Raw genomic sequence first — 26,422 nt, 5'->3', positions numbered from 1 at the left:
CACTGGGAGTGGTCCAGAATGGACGAGTACCCATAAGAGCTGTGAATGTGGGATATCTAGAAGTTCCCTTGACGCCAGGGGTGGAACTGGCTCGTGTGTACCTACATCAGGGAGAAATCCTGAGTCAGAGAGAAGTGACTCTAGCTCCGGTAGGGGATGCTGGTTGGACCCTGGCAGTTACTGCCAGTGCAGAAGAGGTGCCGACCCCAGAATGGAATGGGGGAACCATCTTGGGTCAAATGGAGATAGATGTTAAGGCTCTCAGTTTAGACCAACAGCGAGCAGTCGAAACCATGCTGTGGGAGAATCAGGCTGCGTTTGCCCGCCACGCCGATGACTTTGGCTGCACGAATGCTATCACACATGATATACCGACGGGGGACACTCCACCAATTCGGGAGAGATATCGACAGATTCCGCCCAAGTTGTACCAGGAAGTGAAGACGCTATTGAAACAGATGATAGATTCCGGAGTGGTGCGGGGAAGCCAGAGCCCTTGGGCAGCCCCAGTGGTGCTTGTCAAGAAGAAGGACGGCACTATTCGATTTTGTGTGGATTACCGGCGGTTGAATGCTTGCACTGCGCGAGACTCATATCCTCTGCCACGCATCGAGGAGTCTCTGACGGCTCTAGGATGAGCCAAATACTTCTCCACCCTGGATCTAGCAAGTGGGTACTGGCAAGTACCAGTGGCTGAGCAGGACAAGGCAAAGACAGCATTCATACTCCCCATGGGGTTATTTGAATTCAACAGGATGCCATTCGGACTGACTAATGCCCCTGGAACCTTCCAGCGGCTGATGGAGAGATGCCTGGGAGACCTGAATTTTGAAGCCACTCTGATATACCTAGACGATATCATCGTATACTCTGCTACTTTTCAAGAACACTTGAATCGGCTAGGGCAGGTACTCGAGCGACTGCGATCCCATGGGCTAAAGGTAAAGCCAAAGAAGTGTCATCTCTTCAAGAGGGAGATCAAGTACCTGGGTCATAGGGTGTCCCAAGACGGAGTGCTACCGTCCCAAGACAAAGTGGCTGCAATACGACAATGGCTAGTGCCGAGAACACTGCGTGAGTTGAAGGCCTTCCTGGGACTGACTGGGTACTACCGGCGGTTCATCAAAGACTACGCAAAAATAGCGGGCCCTCTGAATGAGTTGTTGAGAGGAACGGCTGGGCAACCCAAGGGCCAAAGTATCCCCTGGGGACAGAAACAGGAAGAGGCCTTCCAGGCCCTGAAAGAAGCCCTGACATCGGCCCCCATCTTGGCTTATGCCGATTTTGATAAACCATTCATCTTAGCTACTGATGGCAGCCTCTACGGACTTGGGGCAGTCCTGTCGCAGGTACAGGATGGACATGAGAGAGTGATCGCTTATGCCAGTAGATCCTTGCGAGATACGGAGCGAAACCCCCATAACTACAGTTCCTTCCGGCTGGAACTCCTTGCCCTGGTGTGGGCTATGACGGAGAAATTTGCAGGATATCTGACAGGAGCTAAGATCTTCGTACGGACGGATAACAATCCCCTGGCCCATCTGGGTACGGCCAAGTTGGGAGCCCTGGAGCAACGCTGGGCGGCTCGCCTCGCAAAGTATGACTTCTCAATTCGCTACCGCTCCGCTACAGAGAACACTAATGCTGATGGTCTCTCGAGGGTTACTTTTGAAACTCCAGTAGGGGATATGGATGAACAAAAGGAAGAAGATGAAACTCCTGACTTCCGCAAGTTCGCTCCCCCAACAGTCGCGGCCCAGACAAGTGGGGAGGCCCGTAAGCTACCCAAAGCATTGGGGAGAACTAATGAAGAATGGGGCAGATTGCAAGATGAAGACATTGGACTGCAGCAAGTGAAAAGCTGGGTAACCCAGTGCAGGAAACCCAACAAAGAAGAAAGGACTGATCTGGATGCCGAGATGAAGTCCGTTCTACATCAATGGGACAGACTGGAAGTGCATGGAGCTGTTTTGCTCCGCAAGTGGCAACAGCCTGCCGACCTAGAGGCGAGGTGGCAGGTAGTGATACCCAGAAGAATGGCACGGGAGATAGCCAAAGAGGCTCATGAGTTTGGAGCTCACTTCGGGCCAGTCAAGACATACCAGTGGCTGCAGCGTTATGTGTATTGTCCGCGACTGGAGGCCACAGTTGAAGTTTGCCGACAGTGTCGAGTGTGTGAACTCACGAAGAGTACAGAACAGAGAGCACCCCTACAGTCCATCCAGACCACAGAACTTCTGGAAGTGTTGATGATAGACTATCTTCTTGTGGGACAATCGTCAAGAGGTCCACAGTATTGCCTGGTCATGATCGACCACTTCTCCAAGTTTGCAGTAGTCACCCCAACTCGGGACCAGACGGCCGAGTCCGCTGCACGAGCCATTTGTCAAGACTTCATTCGGGTCTATGGGTGTCCAAAGCGGATCCATTCAGATCAAGGGGCGTGCTTTCAAGGAAAAGTGATGGAAGAGCTACATCGACTGTACGGCATTGAAAAACCTGCCTGACTACCTGCCAGAATTAGTCTGGGCTTACAATAATCGTGTCCACACCACCACCGGTTACACCCCATACATGTTACTGTTCGGTAGGGCTGGTCGAGAGATCGTGGAATTAAACCTAGAACAGCCAGAAGACCTAATAGAGCGATCAACCACCTCATGGGTGAAAGAACACCGTCGGCGTCTCCAGACCATTCGCCGGTTGGCAGGTCAGCGGTTACAGGAGAGAGCTCATACAGACCGTCCTCCAGTTCAGGAGGTTCCATTGCAGCCTGGGGATCGGGTACTGGTACGAGAGAAACGTCCCAGAGGCAAGTTGAGTGAGCGTTGGGAAGTACAGCCGTATAAAGTGATCAAGAGAGTGTACCCTAATGGTCCGGTCTACGAAGTGCAGGTTGAGAATGAGGAATTTGCTTCACGGACTCTACATAGGAATATGTTACGGCCATGCCGGTCCAAAGATCCCGCACCTGTTCAGAGGACACCTCCTCCTGCCCCATACTCAGAACTTGTTATCTCTGATGGAGATTATGGTGAAGACTGGTGGACTGCTCCCAACACTGAAGAAGCCTCCCAGGTTACAGGTGATGAAGGCACTGTCACAGAACCATTGCCAGGCCGTAATGGAGAGGGGCCCTCGGACACACCCGAACCTCCTATTGTGGTGGGTCAATCCAGACTGGCAGTTCCTAGTGGAGAGAGTCAGGTCGTAACAGATAGCCAGGACCTCCGGAGATCCAGTAGGCTTACTGCAGGGGTTCCACCAAACAGGTACGCTGCTGATGAGTTCATTTGGTCCACCTGTATGTATTGTGGACAATGTTGTACTGCTGTATAAAAAGTTACATTAACCATTATTTCTATGGACTATATAACAAGGCCGAGGACGGCCACCTTTAAGTGGGGAGGCATGTAAGAGGCAGCCCTGATCATCCAGCAACATTTCCAACACATATACATATAGCAGACTGTCATGTTTCCCTCCAGCCACCAGAGGCCACTGTGGCTGAGTAGGACAGTGAGAGGAGTTGTTTCCAGAGGACAAGGAGTTAAGTGTTTTTCCCGGGCTGAGCAGAGAGCCTGGGCTGAAGGTGTCTGAGTACACAGGAAGAAGGACGCTGTGCACTGAGAGGGAGATCCACAGGGAAGATTAGAGTGATTGCTCCCTGCCTGCTGACACAGTATCTGGGACATTAGAGTGTGTTTGCTCTCTGACTGAGCTGATGTGTCCTGGTGTAGAAGAGAGACTGCTGTAGTGTGAGGCACTTACCAGAGGAACTGTGAGTGAATTCCAGGCCCTGCCTGATTACACGTCCAGAGCTGCTGATTATCTCTAACCAGAGTTACAGAGACTACAAAGAGAGGCCAGAGCTGAGCCACGCTGAAGCAAGCAAGCAAGCAAGCAACCAGATCGGGACCCAGACTGTACCTGCCTGCATGTGCGGACACCGAACTGTGAGTGCACTGATGCTAACCTGAGCTAGGGCATAGTGGAATAGGATTTAGTTTAGTGCACCGTAGAGGTGCACCCCGGGTAGCGGGGACAGATAGCACTACCTAGAAGAGAGTAGCCTGCTATTGTCTGTACTTGTGTGTGTGATTCATTTGTGTTCTTTATGCAAACTTCCATTATCTTTATTGTGAATTCCCAAGCTGTTCATATTGTAAATCTGCTTCTCCGGCAGTTAGAGTTCTCTTTTAATAAAGCCGGTTTCTACTTCAGCCTCCTTTTCTGCTGCACTGTACTTGAGTCCTGCTCTACGGTCTCTTCCTCTGCTGACCGTTACATTTATGCAAAGAGTCAGTATTTGCAGTGTTGGCCCTTCTTTTTCAGGACCTCTGCAATTCGACTTGGCATGCTCTCAATCAACTTCTGGGCCAATTCCTGACTGATAGCAACCCATTCTTTCATAATCACTTCTTGGAGTTTGTCAGAATTAGTGGGTTTTTGTTTGTCCACCCGCCTCTTGAGGATTGACCACAAGTTATCAATGGGATTAAGATCTGGGAGAGTTTCCAGGCCATGGACCCAAAATGTCAACGTTTTGGTCCCCGAGCCACTTAGTTATCACTTTTGCCTTTTGGCACGGTGCTCCATCGTGCTGGAAAATGCATTGTTCTTCACCAAACTGTTGTTGGATTGTTGGAAGAAGTTGCTGTTGGAGGGTGTTTTGGTACCATTGTTTATTCATGGCTGTGTTTTGGGGCAAAATTGTGAGTGAGCCCACTCCCTTGGATGAGAAGCAACCCCACACATGAATGGTCTCATATTTTCTGCAAAAGATCAATCTGTCCCTGATGTTTTTTTTGGAGAGAAGTGGCTTCTTTGCTGCCCTTCTTGACACCAGGCCATCTTCCAAAAGTCTTCGCCTCACTGTGCGTGCAGATGCGCTCACACCTGCCTGCTGCCATTCCTGAGCAAGCTCTGCACTGGTGCACTCCGATCCTGCAGCTGAATCCTCTTTAGGAGACAATCCTGGCACTTGCTGGACTTTCTTGGACGCCCTGAAGCCTTCTTAACAAGAATTGAACCTCTTTCCTTGAAGTTCTTGATGATCCTATAAATTGTTGATTGAGGTGCAATCTTAGTAGCCACAATGTCCTTGCCTGTGAAGCCATTTTTATGCAACGCAATGATGGCTGCACGCGTTTCTTTGCAGGTCACCATGATTAACAATGGAAGAACAATGATTTCAAGCATCACCCTCCTTTTAACAGGTCAAGTCTGCCAATTTAACCAAATCAGCCTGACATAATGATCTCCAGCCTTGTGCTCGTCAACATTCTCACCTGAGTAAACAAGACGATTACTGAAATGATCTCAGCAGGTCCTTTAATGACAGCAATGAAATGCAGTGGAAAGTTTTTGGGGGGATTAAGTTAATTTTCATGGCAAAGAAGGACTATGCAATTCATCTAATCACTCTTCATAACATTCTGGAGTATATGCAAATTGCTATTATAAAAACTTAAGCAGCAACTTTTCCAATTTCCAATATTTATGTAATTCTCAAAACTTTTGGCCACGACTGTATGTAGCATACATACATACATACATTGTACATACAGCACTATGTATGTAGCATGTATCTATGGACAGCAGAACCTATCAGCTACACTATATCACTATCTAACCTACACTGACTATCTGCCACTAACTATCTGTATTATATATATAAGCTAACTAACTAACTAACTATCTAGGCAACTTTCCTATTGGTTGCTAGGGATGTTGCTAAGCTCAGACAAAGACATTGCAGCCTTCTCATTGGCCCACAAGCAAGAAGGGAGGTTACTGATGGAAAAAAAATCTAGAATATTCGAAATTACAAATATATATCACTATATTCTAAATATTCGCGAATTCTCAAAGTGCCGATATTCGCGAATAATATTCGCTATTCGAATATTCGCGCCCAACACTATTCCTTCGTTCTATTAGATTGTATCTCAGGGACTGTGTGTCATGCCCTGCTCTGACTATGTGCGGAGGTCGGCCAGAATAGCAGCACGTGTTTAGTGTTTTGTTTTGGAGTCATGCTGGATCCGCCTCCCATCAGGTGCACTGGGTGGGGTCATTAGTTTAAATAGCTCTCAATTCCAGTGCTCTGGGCGGGTTATAGAAATCAGTCTGGCATTGGAAGCAAGGAAGGAAGGTTGTCTGTTCCAGCTCAGAAAAGATAAGTGTGGTTTCAGTTTTTGTTGTTTGCTGTCTAGGTTGTGTTTGTGTCATCTCTCCCATCCAGGTTCTGTGCGAGCAGGCTGCTCCTATTTCCCCTTTTCACCATCTCAGGGAATCTAGGGTGTTTTAGCCCAGGCACGGGGACACATCATTCCTACCACCAAGGTCTGAATGTGGGCTGAGCAGTGCAGGGAGAGAAGTCAGGGATTAGCTAGGGGGTGACCCTTCCCCTGCTTCTCGCCTAGAGCCTGGTTGTTGGTTTATCTGTGTGTCTGAGTACTCGTCCGCCGTGACACTGTGCTTATGAATTTCATGGCTGACAATTACTGGTTGACTATTAGAAAACTGTCAGCCAAATGCTCATTCGGCAGCTATTTCTCCTGACCTCCTGATACGCATGCGCACTTGGTGTGACCATACATGCATGTTGTCTGAGTGAGGAGTTGGAGAAATCTACTGCCAGACACCTCTGAAAGCTACTTATCTCCCCAAAAAGAATGAGCATGTTGAAAACCAGTTTCTTGATCATTAATTCCCCATCATATGCAATTAGGGAAGAGTTGTTGTCACAACCAGACAGCTGAGAAGCTCTGACAGAAGCCTTTCAGAACCTCCTCCTTGAGTTCTCTTTGTTGTACTGTTCAGTTCCTCATCTCGTTAGCCTCTCTCAGCTGTCATGGAGTTAGACTGATTGCTTCCCTTTAAATCCCTCCCCATGGTGCATTGCTGGGCGGCTTATACTTCCTCTTGGAGTGTGTGTGCATGCTGATCTTGTTTTCCTGTCTGCTACAAAGCTAAGTGCTGAACATTCATCTGTTATTTTCTGTTTGCTGGATTCCAGGTGACCCTGACTCCCTCTGTGTCTGGAGTAGGGAGCCGGTGGTCGTGTCCCCTCACTATTGTAGGGTGTTCAGGGGTATATAGTCGAGGTACGTGGATATGCAAACCTCCACCTTTCGGATCTTTGCATAGGCTGAGCAGCCAGGGATAGTCTCAGGTCTTGTGCAGGGGTCACCCTTTTGGTTCCTTAGCTTTGGATCCACTCAGTCATATATGCATGTTGCTTTGTCTTGTTTCCTGTACACCGTCAGTGACAGTTGTGGGGCACCCATACACATCAAATAGTGGGCCTGTCCTGCCCAAATCAGCAGATTTGGCAAACATTTATCATATGTTTATGGGCAGCTTTAATCTACTGTAAGACGCTGCACAGTGCGGTCGGCGGTGTATCAGTGGGGAGGGAGGAGACTTGGGGCCCGGCATCTGGTGCTGTAATGGCAGCGGGGCCCGGTGCAGTCACTGTATTCTATTACACTGGGCCCCGCTCACTGTAGTAATCATATCTAACGTGTAGGCAATGTTAAAGTATAGAAATCCTCTGAAATCCAGCATGTAGCACTTACTAAACTCCCGTAGCAGGCAGGAGGCCAGGCGGCTGCAGCGTAACTCACTACGTCAGGCGCCTGCTGCATTCATAAAGTGGGAGGAGCAGGCGCATGGCGTAGTGAGTTACGCCGCAGCCATCCGGCCTTCTGCCTGCTACGGGAGTTTAGTAAGTGCTACATGCTTGATTTAAGAGGATTTCTATACTTTAACATTGCCTACACGTTAGATATGATTACTACAGTCCGCGGGGCTGGTGTAATAGAATAAAGTGACTGCACCAGGCCCCGCTGCCATTACAGCACCAGATGCCACCAGCCACCAGTCATTCACTACACAGGGACACTGTTATGGGGGAGGGGGGGGGATCTGTGGATGACACATAGCATAAGATGCTATATATGTGTCATCCACAGATCCCCCCATAGCAGTGTCATGTCATCCACAGATGCCCCCATTACAATGCCATCCACAGATGCCCCGTAACAGTGCCATCCACAGATGTCCCCGTAACAGTGCCATCCACAGATGCAACCCGTAACAGTGTCATCCACATATTTACCCCATAACAGTGTCATCCACAGATTTACACCATAACAGTGTCATCCACAGATCCCCCATAATAGTGTCATCCACAGCCCACCAATAGTTCAAAACCCACCAAAAGCACACTTTTTGGTTCAAAATATATTTTTTCTTATTTTCCTCCTCAAAAACCTGCGTCTTATAGGGCGAAAAATACAGGTAATTAAAGCAAGGAACCCATATACTGTTCTCCGCCAGTGGACCTCTGCAGTTTGTGTCCACTGTGGGGAAAAGAGGCTGTAGCTGTATCTATACTCACACAGAACTGGAATTTACCTGACAATGTGTTTCTTCCACAGCTTTCCCATTACTGGTGCACATTTTTATATGGCTTTTCTTTAGGCAGCAGACTGATTAGCCAACCCTGGGCAAAGCACCATTTATTGCTTACCTTCCACAGGCTATCTGTGAAACCTGCCTTTCATATTCTTCTATCTTCTGAGGCACAGAAGTATGAGTAATAGAACTCTTCCCTAACTGTCCTTGTGTTCCATCTCCAAAAGTATATACAGTGCCCTCCTAAAATTGAAATGTTAATGTTGAAATTTTAGGACATTAGAAACCAATTACAAATTATACAATGTTATATAATTTGTATAGCTGCATCACTTGTATTAAATAAAATGATAGTAGAGTGTATTTAAACAGCCTCTCCTTTCATACAATATGATTTAGGTTTCAGAAACAGAAGAAAAGTTTTTCTATTTCTAACACCCCAAATAAAGGCTATGGAGAGGGACTGTGCATCCTTCTCCTGATCTCCAGCCAAGAATAGGGACTAAGTACAGAGAGTACAGAGAGGAGGTGGGGGTGCGGGTAATGAGCGGCAGCACTTGTATGCAGTCTCCGTTACCACATCCCCATATTACCACAGTGTCCTGTCCATCCTCTCTGTACTTCATGTCTCCTCGTGAACTCCATTCCCACAGAGGTTCATCTAAAGATCCGCTGTATTCAAGATCATAATACCTGACAGGAGGAGCAGAGAAGAGAATGATGCAGCTCTCTAGCTCAGTGGTCTGAAGTAACTTATCCTCCTGTGTAATTAGGACAGGTTTTGTGTGTACTGATAGGATGGCAGCCATTTTATTTCTCCTAATGATTGCTCCCTAGACAAAACGAGCCATTATAACTAGTGTTGAGCGAATCAAGCTTCGTATTAGACATCCAAAGTTGATTAATTGAAACACTTTGGTTTTAATGCTGGCTTCTGTTTTTAAAATAGCAATACGAAGTGTGGTTTGGTACCGGCTGGTACCTCGGTACCAAACCCAACTTTGGATTGCTATTTTAAAATGTTTTTAAAGACGCAGATGTGATTACCAAATTCATGTACCGAAGTCTCGCATGTCTTCGGGTAAAACAAATTTTGCCTACACGGAGGCAATCCATTTTAATGCTGTTACGAGACAGCATTAAAACCTGAAGTGTTTGAACGTATTGACTTCGGATCTCTGATCTGAAGCTCGATTCATTCAACACTAATTATAACTACGGTAATTAAAAGTATTTGGGACTATATTTATAAGAAAGTAATATTTAAGTATTCTCATTTCCTTAATTCCTGAAGAACCCCTTTAAGGTCAGATGAGCCGTTGTTCATTCAGGAAATGCGGCCGTCACACGGGCCATGTTTCCCGGACTGCACACAGTCTTGTGCATGCGGCCTTAGTCCCACAACAACCCTTTATCTACTTATATAACCCATCAATAATGCAGGTTTAAAAAGTTACATGGGTGGGGCATCATTTCTGAAACCCCCTCCCGCCTGTCAATAATGCATTAAAGTGAAATAATTGGAATTGCTATGAGACCTTTATTTGTAGAAGTACTGTGATCACAAAAATATTAGAAGGTCTTTTGTCTACATTTATCTAGGCGTTTACACCAGTATTTTGGCACTTTTTAAAGTTGCATTGGTCTCCAAATTTCTCCAATTTTTTGCATCTTGTCAAATTTAACAGTAACTAGGAAAGTGGTCATGCTTATCTAGGAGGCGTAGTTTAGGGTTATATTTATCAGCAAGAGTAAGGAAATAACAAAAAATGTAGTGTAAATTTACATTTGCTCAGAGCAGTCATAGAAATACTGTATTGTGATAAAGGAGTTAAAGTAACCAGAAATGTGTACCTTTTATTAGATGTGGTGCCTGACCTGCTGCCCTCTCCACTCTGACAGGAGCAAAATAAAATGTGTTTCATTTGGAATATTTGGAATACTGGGACCTCACCACGTGTGCACTTGACCCAATCCCATCCCACCTCATCCTTAACCTCACCACAGTGTTTATCCCAGCCCTTACTCATCTCTTCAACCTATCAGTAACCTCTGGTGTCTTCCCTTCTGGTTTTAAACATGCTACCATTACACCCATCCTCAAAAAGCCTTCACTTGACCCAACTTCTTTGTCTAGTAATCGCCCCATATCACTTCTTCCATATTCCTCAAAGCTACTTGAGCAAGATATCCATTCTGAACTGTCCTCTCATCTCTCCTCCTACTTCCTCTTTGACCGGCTACCACTCAACTGAGACTGCCCTCACCAAAGTCACCAATGACCTACTAACAGCCAAAACCAAAAAACATTACTCAGTCCTATTTCTCCTTGAGCTGTCCTCTGCCTTTGACACTGTCAACCACTCCCTTCTGTTACAAACTCTCTCATCTCATGGCATCACTGACCTGGCCCTCTCCTGGATCACATAATACCTCACAGAGCAGACATTTAGCCATTCTGAACTGTCCTCTCATCTCTCCTCCTGCTTCCTCTTTGACCGGCTACCACTCAACTGAGACTGCCTTCATCAAAGTCACCAATGACCTACTAACAGCCAAACAAAAAAACATTACTCAGTCCTATTTCTCCTTGACCTGTCCTCTGCCTTTGACACTGTCGACCACTCCCTTCTGTTACAAACTCTCTCATCTCATGGCATCACTGACCTGGCCCTCTCCTGGCTCCCATCATACCTCACAGAGCAGACATTTAGCGTCTCCCACTCTTACACCACCTCCTCATCTCATTCCCTCTCTGTTGGTGTCCCGCAAGGCTCTGTCCTAGGACCCCTGCTCTTCTCTATCTACACTCGGGCCTGGGACAGCTCATAGAGTCCCATGACTTTCAGTATCACTTTTATGCTATTCAGAATCCCACAATGCCTATCTTCCATATCCTCCTTCTTCTCCTCTCGCTTTCTAAAATGTAACATGGATAAAACTGAATTCATCATCTTTCCTCCATCTTGCTCAACCCCCCCCAACAGACCTATCTATCATGATCAATGGCTGCACACTCTCCCCAGTCAACCAAGTCCTCTGCCTTGGAGTGACCTTGGATTCTGCCCTCTCCTTCCGACCACACATCCAAGCCCTTTCCAACACCTGTCGCCTCCAACTCAAAAACATCTCCTGCATCCCCGCTTTCCTCAACTTTTAGTTTGCCAAAATGCTAGTACATGCCCTCATCATCTCCCGCCTAGACTACTGCAACATCCTCTTTTGTGGCCTTCCATCTAGCACTCTCGCACCCCTCCAATCTATCCTCAACTCTGCTGCTCGACTAATCCACCTCTCACCCTTTTACTCCTCTACCTCTCCTCTCTGCCAATCCCTTCACTGGCTCCACATTGCCCAGCAAATTCAGTTCAAAATACTAACAAATACATGCAAGGCTGTCCACAACCTGTCCCCTCCCTACATCTCTGAGCTACTTTCCCGATACATCCCCACATGCAATCTCCGATTCTCACAAGACCTCCTTCTCTCCTCTCCTCTTATCATCTCTTCCCACAATCGCCTCCGAGATTTCTCTCGTGCATCCCCCATACTCACTGGAACTCACTACCCCAACATATCAGACTCTCACCGACAGTGGAATCCTTCAAAAGTATCCTAAAAACCCACCTCTTCAGACAAGCCTACAACCAGTGACCCTGCTGCCTCTATGCCGCCATGACCAACGATACTCTCTCCTACTGTGTCCTTCTCCCATACCATGTAGATTGTAAGCCCTCACAGGCAGGGCCCTCTCTCCTTCTGTACCAGTTTGTAACTTGTTTTGTTCATGCTTAGTGCAATTGTCTGTATTATGTATGTGTTGAGGAAGGGTTGAGACGTATGCATATATATCCATGCATGCCTGCAAACACGTGCGGGCATGTATGGTATATATGTGCATACATTAACCACAGCATCATGGGACGATGTGCGCAGATGTGCCCAGCATCTGCGCACGTCTGCCCATGGTGATCCCCAGGGGCTCATGGTGGCCCCTGTGGGAAATATGTGCCTCCTTTAGACCGTGCCACTTATAATATATATGGCTGTGGCCCCCTATAACATATATATATATATATATCTATAATATATGTGTATATATGTTGTCAGGAGGACATATGTGTATCTGCCATGGCTCTCCCCCAGGTGTGTGTGTATATATATATATATATATATATATATATATATATGGGCCTATAACTGCCCATGTATGCCCCCAGGTTTATGATGAGTATATATATGTATATAGATGCGCCCCAAGTATCTATATACATATATATATATATACTTAAGTTTCCCAGGCATCTGCAGGGGGGTGGATATGTCTCCAGGTGGCTGGTGACTTTTCAAAGGCTAAGGGTTATCAGCCTATTTACTATGCGGCCCCAACCTTGTGTTTGTGACATGGCTGGGCGTGTGGTGCTGTGAGCCTCAGGGGGCCAGCCAGTTGTCTGCTGCAATCTGAGTGCATGCATTCCGTCACACGCACACGATGATGTCACTTCCCTGGAAAGGGGGGGGGGTGAGAGGGACTTATATATCAGTCCAAGACAAAGGAACAGGCCTCTCTTGCAACCAGACTAGATTCAGAGACACATGAAGACTGCTGCCTGAAGGAAGAGAGGCCCATTTGGCCCTGGAGATGGCTGAGTATACGCTGGCATGGCATTGTTACCTCCCTTGCAGTGCCAACCATATTCACCCCCCATATTTCCCTACCACTATCCCACCAACGATTTAACCCTTTGTATCCCAGACCCCATGCTGCCCCTTGTTACCCCTGATTAACCCTACTGTTTAACCTACTGTTTAACCTCTTCCCTGCCAGGACCCTGGTGGCCCTGATTCTGTGCCCCTGATGTCTCTAATCCATTAACCCCTTCCCTGCCAGAACCCCAGCTCTCCTGCTGGTATTAACCTCAGCACTCACTGGCAAATAACCCTTGCAGTGCTGAATCTATAGTGTCTGTGGCCTGCACTCGCCCCTGCAGCGCCACTGGTAACCTCTTGTAACCCCGTAGGGACAGTATAGAGCTAGGCGGGTGGGTTGTAATACCTGTATGTGTGTATTGTATAGTTAGTTTGTGGGTGGAATTTGGGAACGTGTAGTGTAGTTGGAGTACTGTGTATTTAGTGTTGTGTAATTACTGTATTGCGTGCTTGGTGTATTAAATACCGTTATATTTGTACCCTTTGTGTAGTGTATACTTGTAGCGAGTTAGTAAGGCGCATGCAGCTAGTGTAGCGATCAGTGTAAGCATAGCGAAAGTATTGTGTAATTGTTATATAAAGGCATAAATAGGCGGAGTCTTCACTAGACGGCTCCTCCTATTTAGGAATATTAATTATCGATATTTGCATAATAGTGGTGATTAATATTCCCCCTTTACATTGGCGAGTCAGGCCCACTGCTTAGATTTTGAAATCTGTGTTTGGTTTTGAGGTTAGAGGTCGGTTATCCTGTGAATTGTCAGGCAAGAGAGACGTGGTCAGCGGTCTGAGCGTCTAGGACCTGATAATTCGGACAGGAAACGCGACTCTTCCTCACAGCACCAAACGCAGATCAAAATCTTTAGCAGAGAATCTATGTTCTATCTGTGAATTAATATTTTGCTATTTGCTTTGCACGGTCACTACATCGCTCGAGTGATTGCGAGGGAGATGAGGACACGTGACTGAAGGAGATCCATCTTCATTGGAGCGGCGTACAAGTCCAGCGGGAAACAGGAAGAAGCGATCCGGGAAAATGGACTTCTTCCAAGCAGCTGCGAGGACAAAGAGGTACGGCCCCAAGGAGAAGATGGATGCTCATCCAACGGTGAGTATGGACTTCCCCACACTGCAACACTTGAGCAGACACAGCACGTTCAATCCCATCCTCCCCACCACATACAAGTCAGCAGAAATGCTGTGGTCCGATTTGTTGGCACAGGCTTGTAGTTATGACAAGCTTTGTGTTAACAAACGGACGGTGTTGAATAAGGCCACTAAACGGCTTCGGATGCCAGCCAAACTCGTTCATACGTTTGAGGCTAGCATCTGTAAGCCAAAGGAAGTGGCGCTGGTGTCTCAGTCAACAGAGACAATTCCTCCGGCTGTTCACTGCCAGTGCTGTGCCAATAATTCCGACCAGGTTTCGGCATTGCGGGCACAGCTGGCGGAGAATGTGCAGTCTACTGTTGACCGAGATGCGCAGGTGGCTCGGATACAGTCACAATTAGTGGAGCTGCAGAAGCAGAAGGAGGAAATTGAGGCTAAGTTGACCCAGTCTTATACTGAGGTCAAGGCCTTCAAGGAGCGGACTGCCTCTACTAATGTGACGGTAGCCAAATTGAAGGCTCAGGTTGCTGTAAGCTCCCAGATAATGACTGGCATGCAAGTTGGTGCCGGCCCTTTCTTTTCCCATAAAGTCAGGGTCGGAATATCCCAAAACTTTGCCCTATACAGGGCAAATAGGGGGGAGAGTAGTCTGTGACAGGCCAAATCACCAGACCAAGCCTGTCCAGACTAACAGAGATTTTTCCCTGACTTTGGGGAAAAGAAACATCATGAAAAGTGCCTCCCTGAAGATGGAACAATTCAGGGAGCGCGGTTGCAGTGTGGACGGACCTAAGCCATGCCGGGCAAACATCAAATGTTTTGCGTGTGGTGGCTTGGGTCATATAGCGAAGCACTGCAAAACATACAGGACAGTAAGCCCAATCAGGTGCTTCAGGTGTGGGAACAAAGGACACATTGCAAGGAATTGCCCTTGTGCAAGTAATTGCAATGTGTCCAGTGATGGGAGGCAGGTAACGAATGGTGCAGCGGGGTCTAGTCAGCTTGGCCATAAAGGGGTAACCTCTTGGCAGCATCATCAGCTGCTGAGGGGCCAGAGTGGCCAAGCTAGGCTAGGCAACATTTGACACCCCTGTACTATTTGTTACACCGTTTGTTCCCTATACATGTCCATGTTGTGTGTTTTTGTTGTCCATTGTAACGTTCGTTTTGATGTTGATCGTGGTCCTTGTCTATGAGTGTGTTCCACCAGGCTGATTTATGTAGTGTTGTAATGTCCCGTCTGCTGTCTTGTTTCATTCTGTGTCCCCTTGGAGTGGAGCAGTGTTATACTGTGGATCGAGAACGTATAGGGTCGCGAGCAGATAATATCACACGGGAAATCCTGCTGGTCGGGAGAAGGCATAAGGACCTTCTTCATGCAGCACACAAAGGATGATGTGATATTATTCTGGGCAACCAGGGTCTCGGATCGATACAGATAACACTGTTGTGCTCAAGGTTTTCGGTAGGGCTGTGTTGCGCTGGGGACTGGGGCGGACAGACAACATTGGTGTAATGTTGTGCTGCGCACTTAATTCTAGTCCGAGCAGGTAGCACAGCTCTGATAGGGATTGGACGCGGAGTGGTTGGCAGCAGAGTGTGGACTGTGTTCTTGTGTTGTGGGGTCCTGGGGAGCCGGGGCATGCCTATGCCGTTGGTTCTGCGGGCCTCCACAAGATGGGATCACAGGGGGAAGTCAGCCTGGGTACACATGAGTGGACAGGGATGCGGTGCCATCAAGATGGTGCTTTGTCCACAGAACTCCAGTTATCCTAACCTAGTAGGGAGGCCATCCTTATCTGTTGGTGCAGAGGGATGTGTAGCAGAGGACACGCTCCTCTGAAGGTAGGGTGTTCAGACACCAGTGTTGGGATAATGAGGAGTCCTGTGAGACAAAGGGCAGCCCAATACCTTTCTCTACCCATGGGTCAAAGGTATTGGTGCTGGGAATTTTTGTACATTTAACTGCACCGTTAGGGGAGATATTCTCCTGGGAGCGCCTGGTATTTTCTTCTGCCATAGGTGTGTTCAATATGAAGTGGAAGAAAAACCCAGGAGATGCCATAGAAGAGACCAGCTATTCCCCCTGACACTCTTGTGAGGCTCCAGAGGATCCCACTGGATTTTTGCAACCAAGCGACCTCTGCCTAGAGGTGTTCTAGAGATGGAAGACTGTGCCACAATCCAGCGGGAGCATTATTTAAGGCTCTGGAGGAAGATTTGGAGACGTTCGGGTGGAAGAGCATATCACTTGTTTCACCCAGTGAAACTTCTTCTGGTTCTGGTGATCGTCATCTACAGTCGGAGGGTCAAGGGACTTATTGACCAAAATACACCAGAACCAGACAGAACTTTACAGAACTATCCGGAGGAGGAGGCTCAGGACATAACCAAATATTGTTCCTGTAGCCAAATATTATTGTATGGACACACATTGTTTTCTATGAGGGTTAGGGACGTATAACATGTACTACCCTGAAACCCCATAGCACATTGTATTGGATTTTGTTTGTCGGTCGATGGTGTACCCATAGACACTCTAGGTACAAATGTGACAGCCCAAAACTCGCCCAACACACTGCGGTGAGCTATCATTTGACTGTACACATTTGTATCCTATAGTCGTTTCCCATTGACACAGGGGTCTACAACCTACCTGTGTCTTTGGAGGTAGAGAGGAATGCCAGGTTGCATGAGTCTCTATGGGTACACACATGTAATGGAATTTGGTGGTGTTGGGAGGGATGTGACATGTATTTTGTGTGAATGGGGATAAGGTTAGGTCACGATAGGGACAGGCATCATTCATTTGCCACCTTGAACCCTGGAACGGTGAAGTTCTTAAGGGAAGGGCTGGATGTGTAGTGTGGCGGAGGTGTTCTCCGCAGTAGAATTTAGGTACTGTGACATCGCCGCTTAAGAGTCTGACCTGCCTTGTAAAGACCTATTAATCTGTCCACAGGAGAACCGCAAGATGGAAACAGACGTTGGATAGAAGAAAGTTGGGACTGAGACTGTGAGGGTGAACCCGCTCCAGATGCCTTGGAGGCGGGCCATACCTGAAGATCGGCAGAACGACCGAGAGACTGTGGGGGTGTGGTCACTCCAAAGTGGGGGTGGCCGACACCAAAAGACTGTTAAAGAGATTGTGGGTGTGTGGTATCCTAAAGATGTCAAGAAGAAGACTGTGTATCCTGTGGACGGAGTAGTAGGTTACGGTGAAGGGCAGGTCGGAGGAAAATGGATTAGGGATGTCTAAGTACCTAAAGAACAGTGTACACTACAGTTCTTCCTGAACTTCCACCTAGGATGGGGTTGAGGGGGGGCAAATATATCTCAACCCGTTCCCCAATATATTGTCGTATTATATAGTCCGACAACAGGGGGATTGTTGAGGAAGGGTTGAGACGTATGCATATATATCCATGCATACCTGCAAACACGTGCGGGCATGTATGGTATATATGTGCATACATTAACCACAGCATCATGGGACGATGTGCGCAGATGTGCCCAGCATCTGCGCACGTCTGCCCATGGTGATCCCCAGGGGCTCATGGTGGCCCCTGTGGGAAATATGTGCCTCCTTTAGACCGTGCCCCTTATAATATATATGGCTGTGGCCCCCTATAACATATATATATATATATATATATATATATATAATATATGTGTATATATGTTGTCAGGAGGACATATATGTGTATCTGCCATGGCTCTCCCCCAGGTGTGTGTGTGTGTATATATATATATATATATATGGGCCTATAACTGCCCATGTATGCCCCCAGGTTTATGATGAGTATATATATGTATATAGATGCGCCCCAAGTATCTATATACATATATATATATATATATACTTAAGTTTCCCAGGCATCTGCAGGGGGGTGGATATGTCTCCAGGTGGCTGGTGACTTTTCAAAGGCTAAGGGTTATCAGCCTATTTACTATGCGGCCCCAACCTTGTGTTTGTGACATGGCTGGGCGTGTGGTGCTGTGAGCCTCAGGGGGCCAGCCAGTTGTCTGCTGCAATCTGAGTGCATGCATTCCGTCACACGCACACGATGATGTCACACCCCTGGAAAGGAGGGGGGGGGTGAGAGGGACTTATATATCAGTCCAAGACAAAGGAACAGGCCTCTCTTGCAACCAGACTAGATTCAGAGACACATGAGGACTGCTGCCTGAAGGAAGAGAGGCCCATTTGGCCCTGGAGATGGCTGAGTATACGCTGGCATGGCATTGTTACCTCCCTTGCAGTGCCAACCATATTCACCCCCCATATTTCCCTACCACTATCCCACCAACGATTTAACCCTTTGTATCCCAGACCCCATGCTGCCCCTTGTTACCCCTGATTAACCCTACTGTTTAACCTACTGTTTAACCTCTTCCCTGCCAGGACCCTGGTGGCCCTGATTCTGTGCCCCTGATGTCTCTAATCCATTAACCCCTTCCCTGCCAGAACCCCAGCTCTCCTGCTGGTATTAACCTCAGCACTCACTGGCAAATAACCCTTGCAGTGCTGAATCTATAGTGTCTGTGGCCTGCACTCGCCCCTGCAGCGCCACTGGTAACCTCTTGTAACCCCGTAGGGACAGTATAGAGCTAGGCGGGTGGGTTGTAATACCTGTATGTGTGTATTGTATAGTTAGTTTGTGGGTGGAATTTGGGAACGTGTAGTGTAGTTGGAGTACTGTGTATTTAGTGTTGTGTAATTACTGTATTGCGTGCTTGGTGTATTAAATACCGTTATATTTGTACCCTTTGTGTAGTGTATACTTGTAGCGAGTTAGTAAGGCGCATGCAGCTAGTGTAGCGATCAGTGTAAGCATAGCGAAAATATTGTGTAATTGTTATATAAAGGCATAAATAGGCGGAGTCTTCACTAGACGGCTCCTCCTATTTAGGAATATTAATTATCGATATTCGCATAATATTGGTGATTAATATTCCCCCTTTACAGTATGTATACCCCTTTTCATATGTACAGCGCTATGGAATGAATGGCACTTTCATAATAATAAATAATAATAATAATAGAGGCATGGCTGGAGAAGATAGTTGTAATGGAGAGGGTGTGGACCCATGGTGCCACTTAACAGATTTTGCTTGAGGTTACCCCTGATGGCTTTGACAAGGTTGGTTCCCTGGTATTCACGCTTTACCCCCGTACAGTGATTTGGACTTCGTTGTAGGGGCCATCATGCCTCTCCCTCTACTAGTAGTTTTCATTCAAAAGCTGCTGACCCAGGATAGTCAACGGACATTAGTGCTTGGCACCAAAGGGACAGTCAGAAGCGTTATCAGAGGGCAAGCTGAAGTCAGAAATAGTAGATCTCATGCAAAATGGTAAACAAGCAGTAGATCAGGGCAGGGGGGCAATACTGTGATCAGGCAGGCACAGGAGGACAGAACATACAAAAGCACACTATTGCAGGACTAGGCAAGCTAGGAACCTTTTGCCCAGACAGAGAAGGTGCTATATTCTTCATAGAAAACGTTGCCATTGGCTGGGAACACGTTAGTCCGTGGTCCTTTAAGACCCGGGAAGAGCATGTATTCTACAGGAGCATGCACCACGAAAAAAGAGGTGAGGAAGGCTGTGAGTGGCCTGAAGTGGGGAGCAACAACAAGAGTCAGTACTCTGCTGGAATTGCATTGGTTCTCTGTGGTCAGTAGGATTTATGGGATTTTGAAGAAGATATTTTATTGAGTCGCGCTAAGGTTGCACTTATTGTGGATTACGCACAGTTTTTTCATATGAATTTTCATTCAGAAAAACCAAAGCATAATACAGTACAAGCAAAGTGAGTTTGATTTGACAAATCACATGACCTGCCTTGTGGATTTAGAAATCTCCAGCATGTCAATTGTTTGCGATTTTTTTATTTTATTGGATCTGCGGCAAATCTGCAACAAAAACTGCAACAAAAACTGCAAGCAACACATGCAGATGTCGATACACATTGGTGCGGAAAGACACAGAAATTTGCATGAAAATCCCTGTGGAATTTATTTTTTTCAAACCTGCACCCATGTGCATGTATCCTAAACATAACGACTGAAGAGGATACCTAAAACTGTTACCCTGACGGGAGCTTTATGTTGTCTTGAACTTTCTATGATCAGTATATACACTTTAATCTGCCTTGTGCCTTCCTCTACTAAGTATATAATAACTACTGGACAAAGTCTCTGGAGCATGTGTTTTTATTGTTTCATTATATCAGGCTCTACAGTAACTATTCTTATATTGGCCATTCATAGTATAAAATGTATGTACCTTGCTTAGTACGGCGGTGTGTTCATCTCCACAACTGATATAGATAACACCTTTATCTCTCAAAGAACTTATTGCATTTGGTTTAAAGACACCTGCTTATTGAAAAGACAACAAAAGAGTTATTTTTTTTCTCAACCATGTATTCATACAGATGACTATTATGTCCATAAACACAATCTACCTTTTAGAGGGTCACTCTCAAGTCCTATTTGTCCTGCATTATTCTTTCCCCATCCAAACACAATTCCTGACATTGACAGAGCAAAACTCTGAGATCCCCCGGCAGAGACTTGAAGCAGAGGAACGCCTTTCAGAGACTTTACAACTTGAGGGATGGCTTGGTTAGGCATCGGTTTGCCCAGTCCCAGTTGACCGAAATCATTCTTGCCCCATGAAAAAACATTGCAATCTGTAAAATAATGCCAAAAATACTTTAAAGGATCTGATGTGTTATCTTACTTAAAGCCACTGCTGCTATGGGGGCGGGCCCATGGAGTAGATGGGATGTTTAGGGTGGATCCATCTCTCTATGCCATGACTGAAGGGATTCAGAAGAAAATGCTCCAGATGTTCTTATATATTTGTGGGGAAGTGGGAGGTGTGACCCACCACCATTTGGGGGGCCCACTTTTTGCTATGGGGAGATTATTTTCTCTACATATGCCGCTCAAATCTAAAAGAAGGAATTCTCCCCTCATTTGAGTAACTAAATGTAATTATATAATTTTTAGTCTTGGGCGAGCATGCTCGGCCGAACACAATCTTGACTCGAGCATGGCTACGCAGCCAATAAACGTGCAGGAAAGTACTGACACTCACTGTAATACCGTAGCCATGTTGGTCAGTCTTAGTCAGGGAGATCTGCAGCAGAAGGGACAGATAGTGTAGGGACAGGAATGGTTTTTTTTTTTAGGCAGAGTCTACTGTTGAAAGTCCTTTTAAGGACTATTGTTTTATCTGGCTGCAATATATATTATTAGTACAACCTAAATTGCGTGCAATTGTTTGGCCGCTGCTGACAGACAGTGACACAACCTCTGCTACATCTGTTGTGTTACATTTGAGCATCCTAAATATCTGTGACATTCAGTGTAATTTTTTCTTAGCTGCTGGTGACAGCGACATTACCTACGCTACATCTCCTGTATAACGTTTGCGCATCCTAAATATCTGTGACATTCAGTCTAATTTATTTGCGCATACACTTAAAAAACTGCTACTGTACGTGTGACATACTTTCAAGGATATATACCTTTTAATATGCTCAAGGCGGGCAGTAAGGGACAGGGAAGTGGCCGTGCTGCTGATGGTGCACTCAGAGGCCATGGCCCTGGGCGAGGTGAAACCGTGCCTGCTGCCAGAGCACAAGAAACACACTCATCCACGATACCTAGCTTCATATCCCAGTTTGCAGGGTGGCGCAGGAAACCACTCACGAAGTCACACCAGTGCGACCAGGTGGTTGGTTGGATTGCAGCAGATAATGCTTCCAGTCGGTTAAGCACCACCCTGTCTTCCACAAAGTCCAGTCTCAGTAGCCAAGAGTCTGGTCAACAGAATCCGTACCCTGATCCTCCTTCCTCCCACCAGGGAGAGTCTTGGCAAACAAGTGATCCCACATTCGGATATTCCGTGGAGCTATTTTCATCGCAATTCCTTGATTTGGGCCTCTCGCCAAGCCTGCTTGAAGAGGGACATGAGGAGATCTTGTGCACTAATTCCCAAACTCTTGAGCATCCACAGTCAGAAAAAGATGGTGGTGGGGAACAACAATTAGTGTTTCACTAATTGTCTTATTGCCGTTGCCAATAAGTCAACGGCAGTTAGTGTCTCAAGAGGTTGATGATGAGGATGAGACACAATTGTCAATAAGTGAGGTTCTTGTTAGGTCAACAAGTCAGGAGGATGACCAGAGTGAGGAAGTTGAAGAGGAAGTGGTGCACGATGAAATTACTCACCCAACCTGGGAAGGTGGCAAGCCGAGCGAGGACAGCAGTACAGAGGGGGAGGGATCCGCAGCACCGCAACAGGCTGAAAGAGGCAGTAAGGTGGCAAAAGAGAGAAGGCGAGCAAAAGGGAGAAGGTGCAGGCCCGCATCTGTTCCCTGGAGCACCCCCTTGTGGCAATCTCCCTTGCCAAGGGGTAGGTGTTCCGCGGCCTGGCGCTTTTTTGAGGAAAGTGTGGACGATAAAAGAATTGTCATTTGCAACCTGTGCTGTACCAAAATGAGCAGGGGCGTGAACACTAGCAACCTTACTACCACCAGCATGATCCGCCACATGGCATCCAAGCACCGTAATAAGTGGGACGAATGCATGGGTCCACAATCTGTGTCTGCGAGTCACACCACTGCCTCCTCTTCCCCTATGGTACGTGCTGGCCAATCGCCTGTCGAAGGCTCAGGCGAGGATGCCTCCTGCCCTGCACCTGGACCTTCGCAAGCACCATCAGCGACCACATCCACTTCCCTGTCCCAGCGCAGCATACAAATGTCATTACCCCAGGCATTTTAACGCAAGCGCAAATACCCAGCCACCCACCCAAAGGCCATAGCACTGAATGCACACCTTTCAAAATTACTGGCCCTGGAAATGTTGCCATTTATGCTTGTGGACACTGAGGCCTTCTGCAGCCTAATGTCGGCGGCCGTCCCGCGGTACTCTGTCCCCAGCCGCCACTATTTTTCGATGTGTGCTGTGCCCGCCTTACACCAACATGTGTCCCGAATGGTCACACGTGCTCTGATCAACGCAGTTACTGGGAAGGTCCACTTAACCACGGACACATGGACAAGTGCATTTGGCCAGGGATGCTACATTTCCCTGACGGCACACTGGATGAACGTTGTGGAGGCTGGGAGCAAGTCGTATCCTGGGATGGCACAGGTACCACCGATGCCAAGGATTGCAGGCCCTACTTCCATCAGGATTTACGTCACCACCTACATTAGTGGCTGCACCCCCCACCCCCCCTTCTCCTCCTCCACTTCCACCTCTGAATTCTTATCTTGTAGCACCAGTCAGCCATCAGTGAGTAGCTGAAAGCAGTGTAGTACTGCAGTGAGGAAGCGGCAACAGGCCGTGGTGAAACTAATTTGCTTAAGTGACAAACAGCACACCACTGCAGAGCTGTGGCAAGGTATAAGGGACCAGACTGAGCTGTGGCTCTCGCCACTCAACCTACAACCAGGCATGGTTATATCTGATAATGGCTGTAAATTGGTGGCAGCTTTGGAGCTCGACAAGCTCACACACATACCATGCCTAGCCCACGTGTTCAACTTAGTGGTTCAGCGGTTTCTCAAAACCTACCCCAATTTGCCTGAGCTACTGGTGAAGGTGCGCCACGTGTGTGCCCATTTCTGAAAGTCATCTACAGCTGCCACCGGTCTACAGCTGCAAACCTTGCAATTGCCAGCTCACTGACTGTTGTGCGACGTGAGCACGCACTGGAACTCCACATTCCACATGTTGGCCAGGCTTTGTGAGCAGCAGACGGCAGTAGTGGAATACAAGCTGCAACATGGTCGTCGCCTTTACAGTCAGCTTCCGCTCTTCACAACCGACGAGTGGGCATTAATGTCTGACCTCTGTGAGGTTTTACGCAACTTTGAGGAATCAACAGAGATGTGAGCAGCGATCCCGCTATTATCAGCGTAACCATCCCACTTCTGTATCTACTCAAACGCTCGCGGCTGACAATTAAGGCCGACGCTTTGCATGTGGAAGAGGTAGAAATGGGGGAAGACAGTACACAGGGTGATAGCCAGACCACCCTCAGTTCGACTTCTCAGCGCAAATTGGATGATGGAGGAGGAGGAGAAGAAGACGGTTGCCTCTGCTACAGAGGGTAGTACCCATAGCAGGTTTATTCCATCTGTTCAGCGTGGATGGGCCGAAGAGGAGGAAGAGGATGAGGAGATGGAGAGTCATCCTCCTTGTCTGTTGGGACTCTGGCACACATGGCTGACTTTATGTTATGCTGCCTTTCCTGTGACCCTTGCGTTATACGCATTTTGGCCAACACTGATTACTGGTTGTTCACCCTTCTCGACCCCGCTACATAGATAACTTCTCATCTCTAATTCCTGTGGTGGAGAGGACTAGCAAAATGGAAAATGGAAAGATTGCTCCAAAAATTTCCAGCTGACAATGCTGGCGGCAGAGTACGTAGTTTCTTGGGCAACCAAGGAGGGGAGATGAGAGGAACACACAGCAGTTCCAACAGAGGCAGGGCAACACTCTCCAAGGCCTGGGACAGTTTCATGACACCCCGCCAGCATCCTTACCCTGATGCGCGGCCTAGTGATCCCTCTGTGCCTTACAACTATTGGGTGCCCAAGCTGGACACGTGGCATGAACTGGCGCTCTACGCCTTGGAGGTACTGCCCTGCCCTGCAACCAGCGTTTTGTCAGAGCGGGTATTTAGTGCTGCTGGGGGCATAATAACTGATAAGCGCATCCGCCTTTCAACTGAAAATGGTGACAGGTTGACTCTTATTAAAATGAACAAGGCCTGGATTCCCCTTACTTCTCTACTCCACCAGAAGAAAGCTGCTGAACATAAAGGCACTCTAAATGTGGCTTTTATAGTGTATTGAATACACTGTATTCCCATGCACCCCTTCCACCACAAAAAAGGGTATATGGTTCAATCTTTCTTTTTCTCGTCCTCCTCCTCCATCATATCAACATGCTTATTAGGCTGCCCTCGCTCCTAATGTTTTAGAGGGTCAGCTCAGCATCAGACCCTAACCCCTAATGTTTTAGAGGGTCACCAGCAGGCCCTCGCCCCTAATGTTTTATATGGTCAGATCAGCAGCAGGGCCTCGCCCCTAATGTTTTAGAGGGTCAGCTCAGCAGCAGACCCTCACCCCTAATGTTTTAGATGGTCAGATCAGCAGCAGGCCCTCGCCCCTAATGTTTTAGATGGTCAGCTCAGCAGCAGACCCTCACACCTAATGTTTTAGATGGTCAGATCAGCAGCAGGCCCTCGCCCCTAATGTTTTAGAGGGTCACCAGCAGGCCCTTGCTCCTAATGTTTTTGAGGGTCACCAGCAGGCCATCAATCATAATTTTTTTAAGGGTGTGTATGATGCCCTCCTTTATGTGTAATAAAGGGTGTATTGGAGTACCGGTTCCTTGTAATTTCTGGCAGCCCTTTGACTTAGTGCATAGGCTTTATGAGTGTAGGAGTCCCACTACCTGAACAGTTATACCACAATGTGAATGAGGCCCTCCTTTATGTGATATACAGGTTGTATCAGAGTGCCTCTTCCTTGTAATTTTTGGCAGGAGTCCAAGATGCATCCAGACATCCTCCTCATGCTGTTCCCGAACCATTTCAGTGGTGTTTCCATCAATTTCTGACCTTTTCCTGTGATCCAGACACCCTGCCCTCTTCAGAGCAGGGGTGCGTGGTTTAATGCTCTGGTTCTCCCATTGACTTCTATTGTGCTCGGGTGTTCTACTCGAGCACCAGAGCACCAGAGCACTTTGGTGCTTGATCAACACTAATCATTTTATTATTGGAACCACAGGATAAGCTTGAAAAAATGAAAAAAATATAAAATGTTCAGACCAAGGAACCCAACCAAGGAACCCAGGGGTCCAAAACAAGTAGCCTTGCTCAGAAGTTTAATGTTCTACAAGCAGGACTTTTTGGAGTACTTGCAGTGTTATAAGCTAGATCATTATATACTGTACCTTCTGAAAGGGCAACTGTATGGAAATGTCCACAGGATATTTGTATTATTCTTATGTCAGACAATACGCTTATCTTTCTGTGGTATGACATAAAAAGGTATCATTAGTAAAAAAAAAATTCCATAGTATGTGACATTTCTTTACATTCATTCCTTACATTCACACCCTAACACCACCAAGC

The 26,422-nt window shown here is 47.1% G+C and overlaps 1 protein-coding gene across 3 annotated transcripts in view; it reads right to left on the bottom strand.

Annotated features, from left to right (window-relative positions):
- The window catches only part of LOC122944730 (probable E3 ubiquitin-protein ligase HERC6), a 115,411-nt gene that overhangs the window by 71,871 nt on the left and 17,118 nt on the right, over positions 1–26,422 (bottom strand). For 2 of the 3 annotated variants that reach the window (XM_044303325.1, XM_044303309.1), the window contains exons 3-6: positions 26,242–26,318; positions 20,718–20,945; positions 20,537–20,631; positions 8,543–8,670 (exon numbers count right to left, since the gene is read on the bottom strand). In XM_044303325.1, coding sequence (XP_044159260.1) covers positions 8,543–8,670; positions 20,537–20,631; positions 20,718–20,945; positions 26,242–26,318 — 528 coding nt within the window. The remainder of the gene's footprint in view (positions 1–8,542; positions 8,671–20,536; positions 20,632–20,717; positions 20,946–26,241; positions 26,319–26,422) is intronic. The other variant, XM_044303317.1, reaches the window with a different exon arrangement.

This window comes from Bufo gargarizans, chromosome 1 (assembly GCF_014858855.1).
Source record: "Bufo gargarizans isolate SCDJY-AF-19 chromosome 1, ASM1485885v1, whole genome shotgun sequence".
In the NCBI taxonomy this organism is placed as follows: domain Eukaryota; kingdom Metazoa; phylum Chordata; class Amphibia; order Anura; family Bufonidae; genus Bufo; species Bufo gargarizans.
Note: the sequence above shows the minus strand (reverse complement) of the source record. Positions and strands in the feature narration are given on the sequence as shown.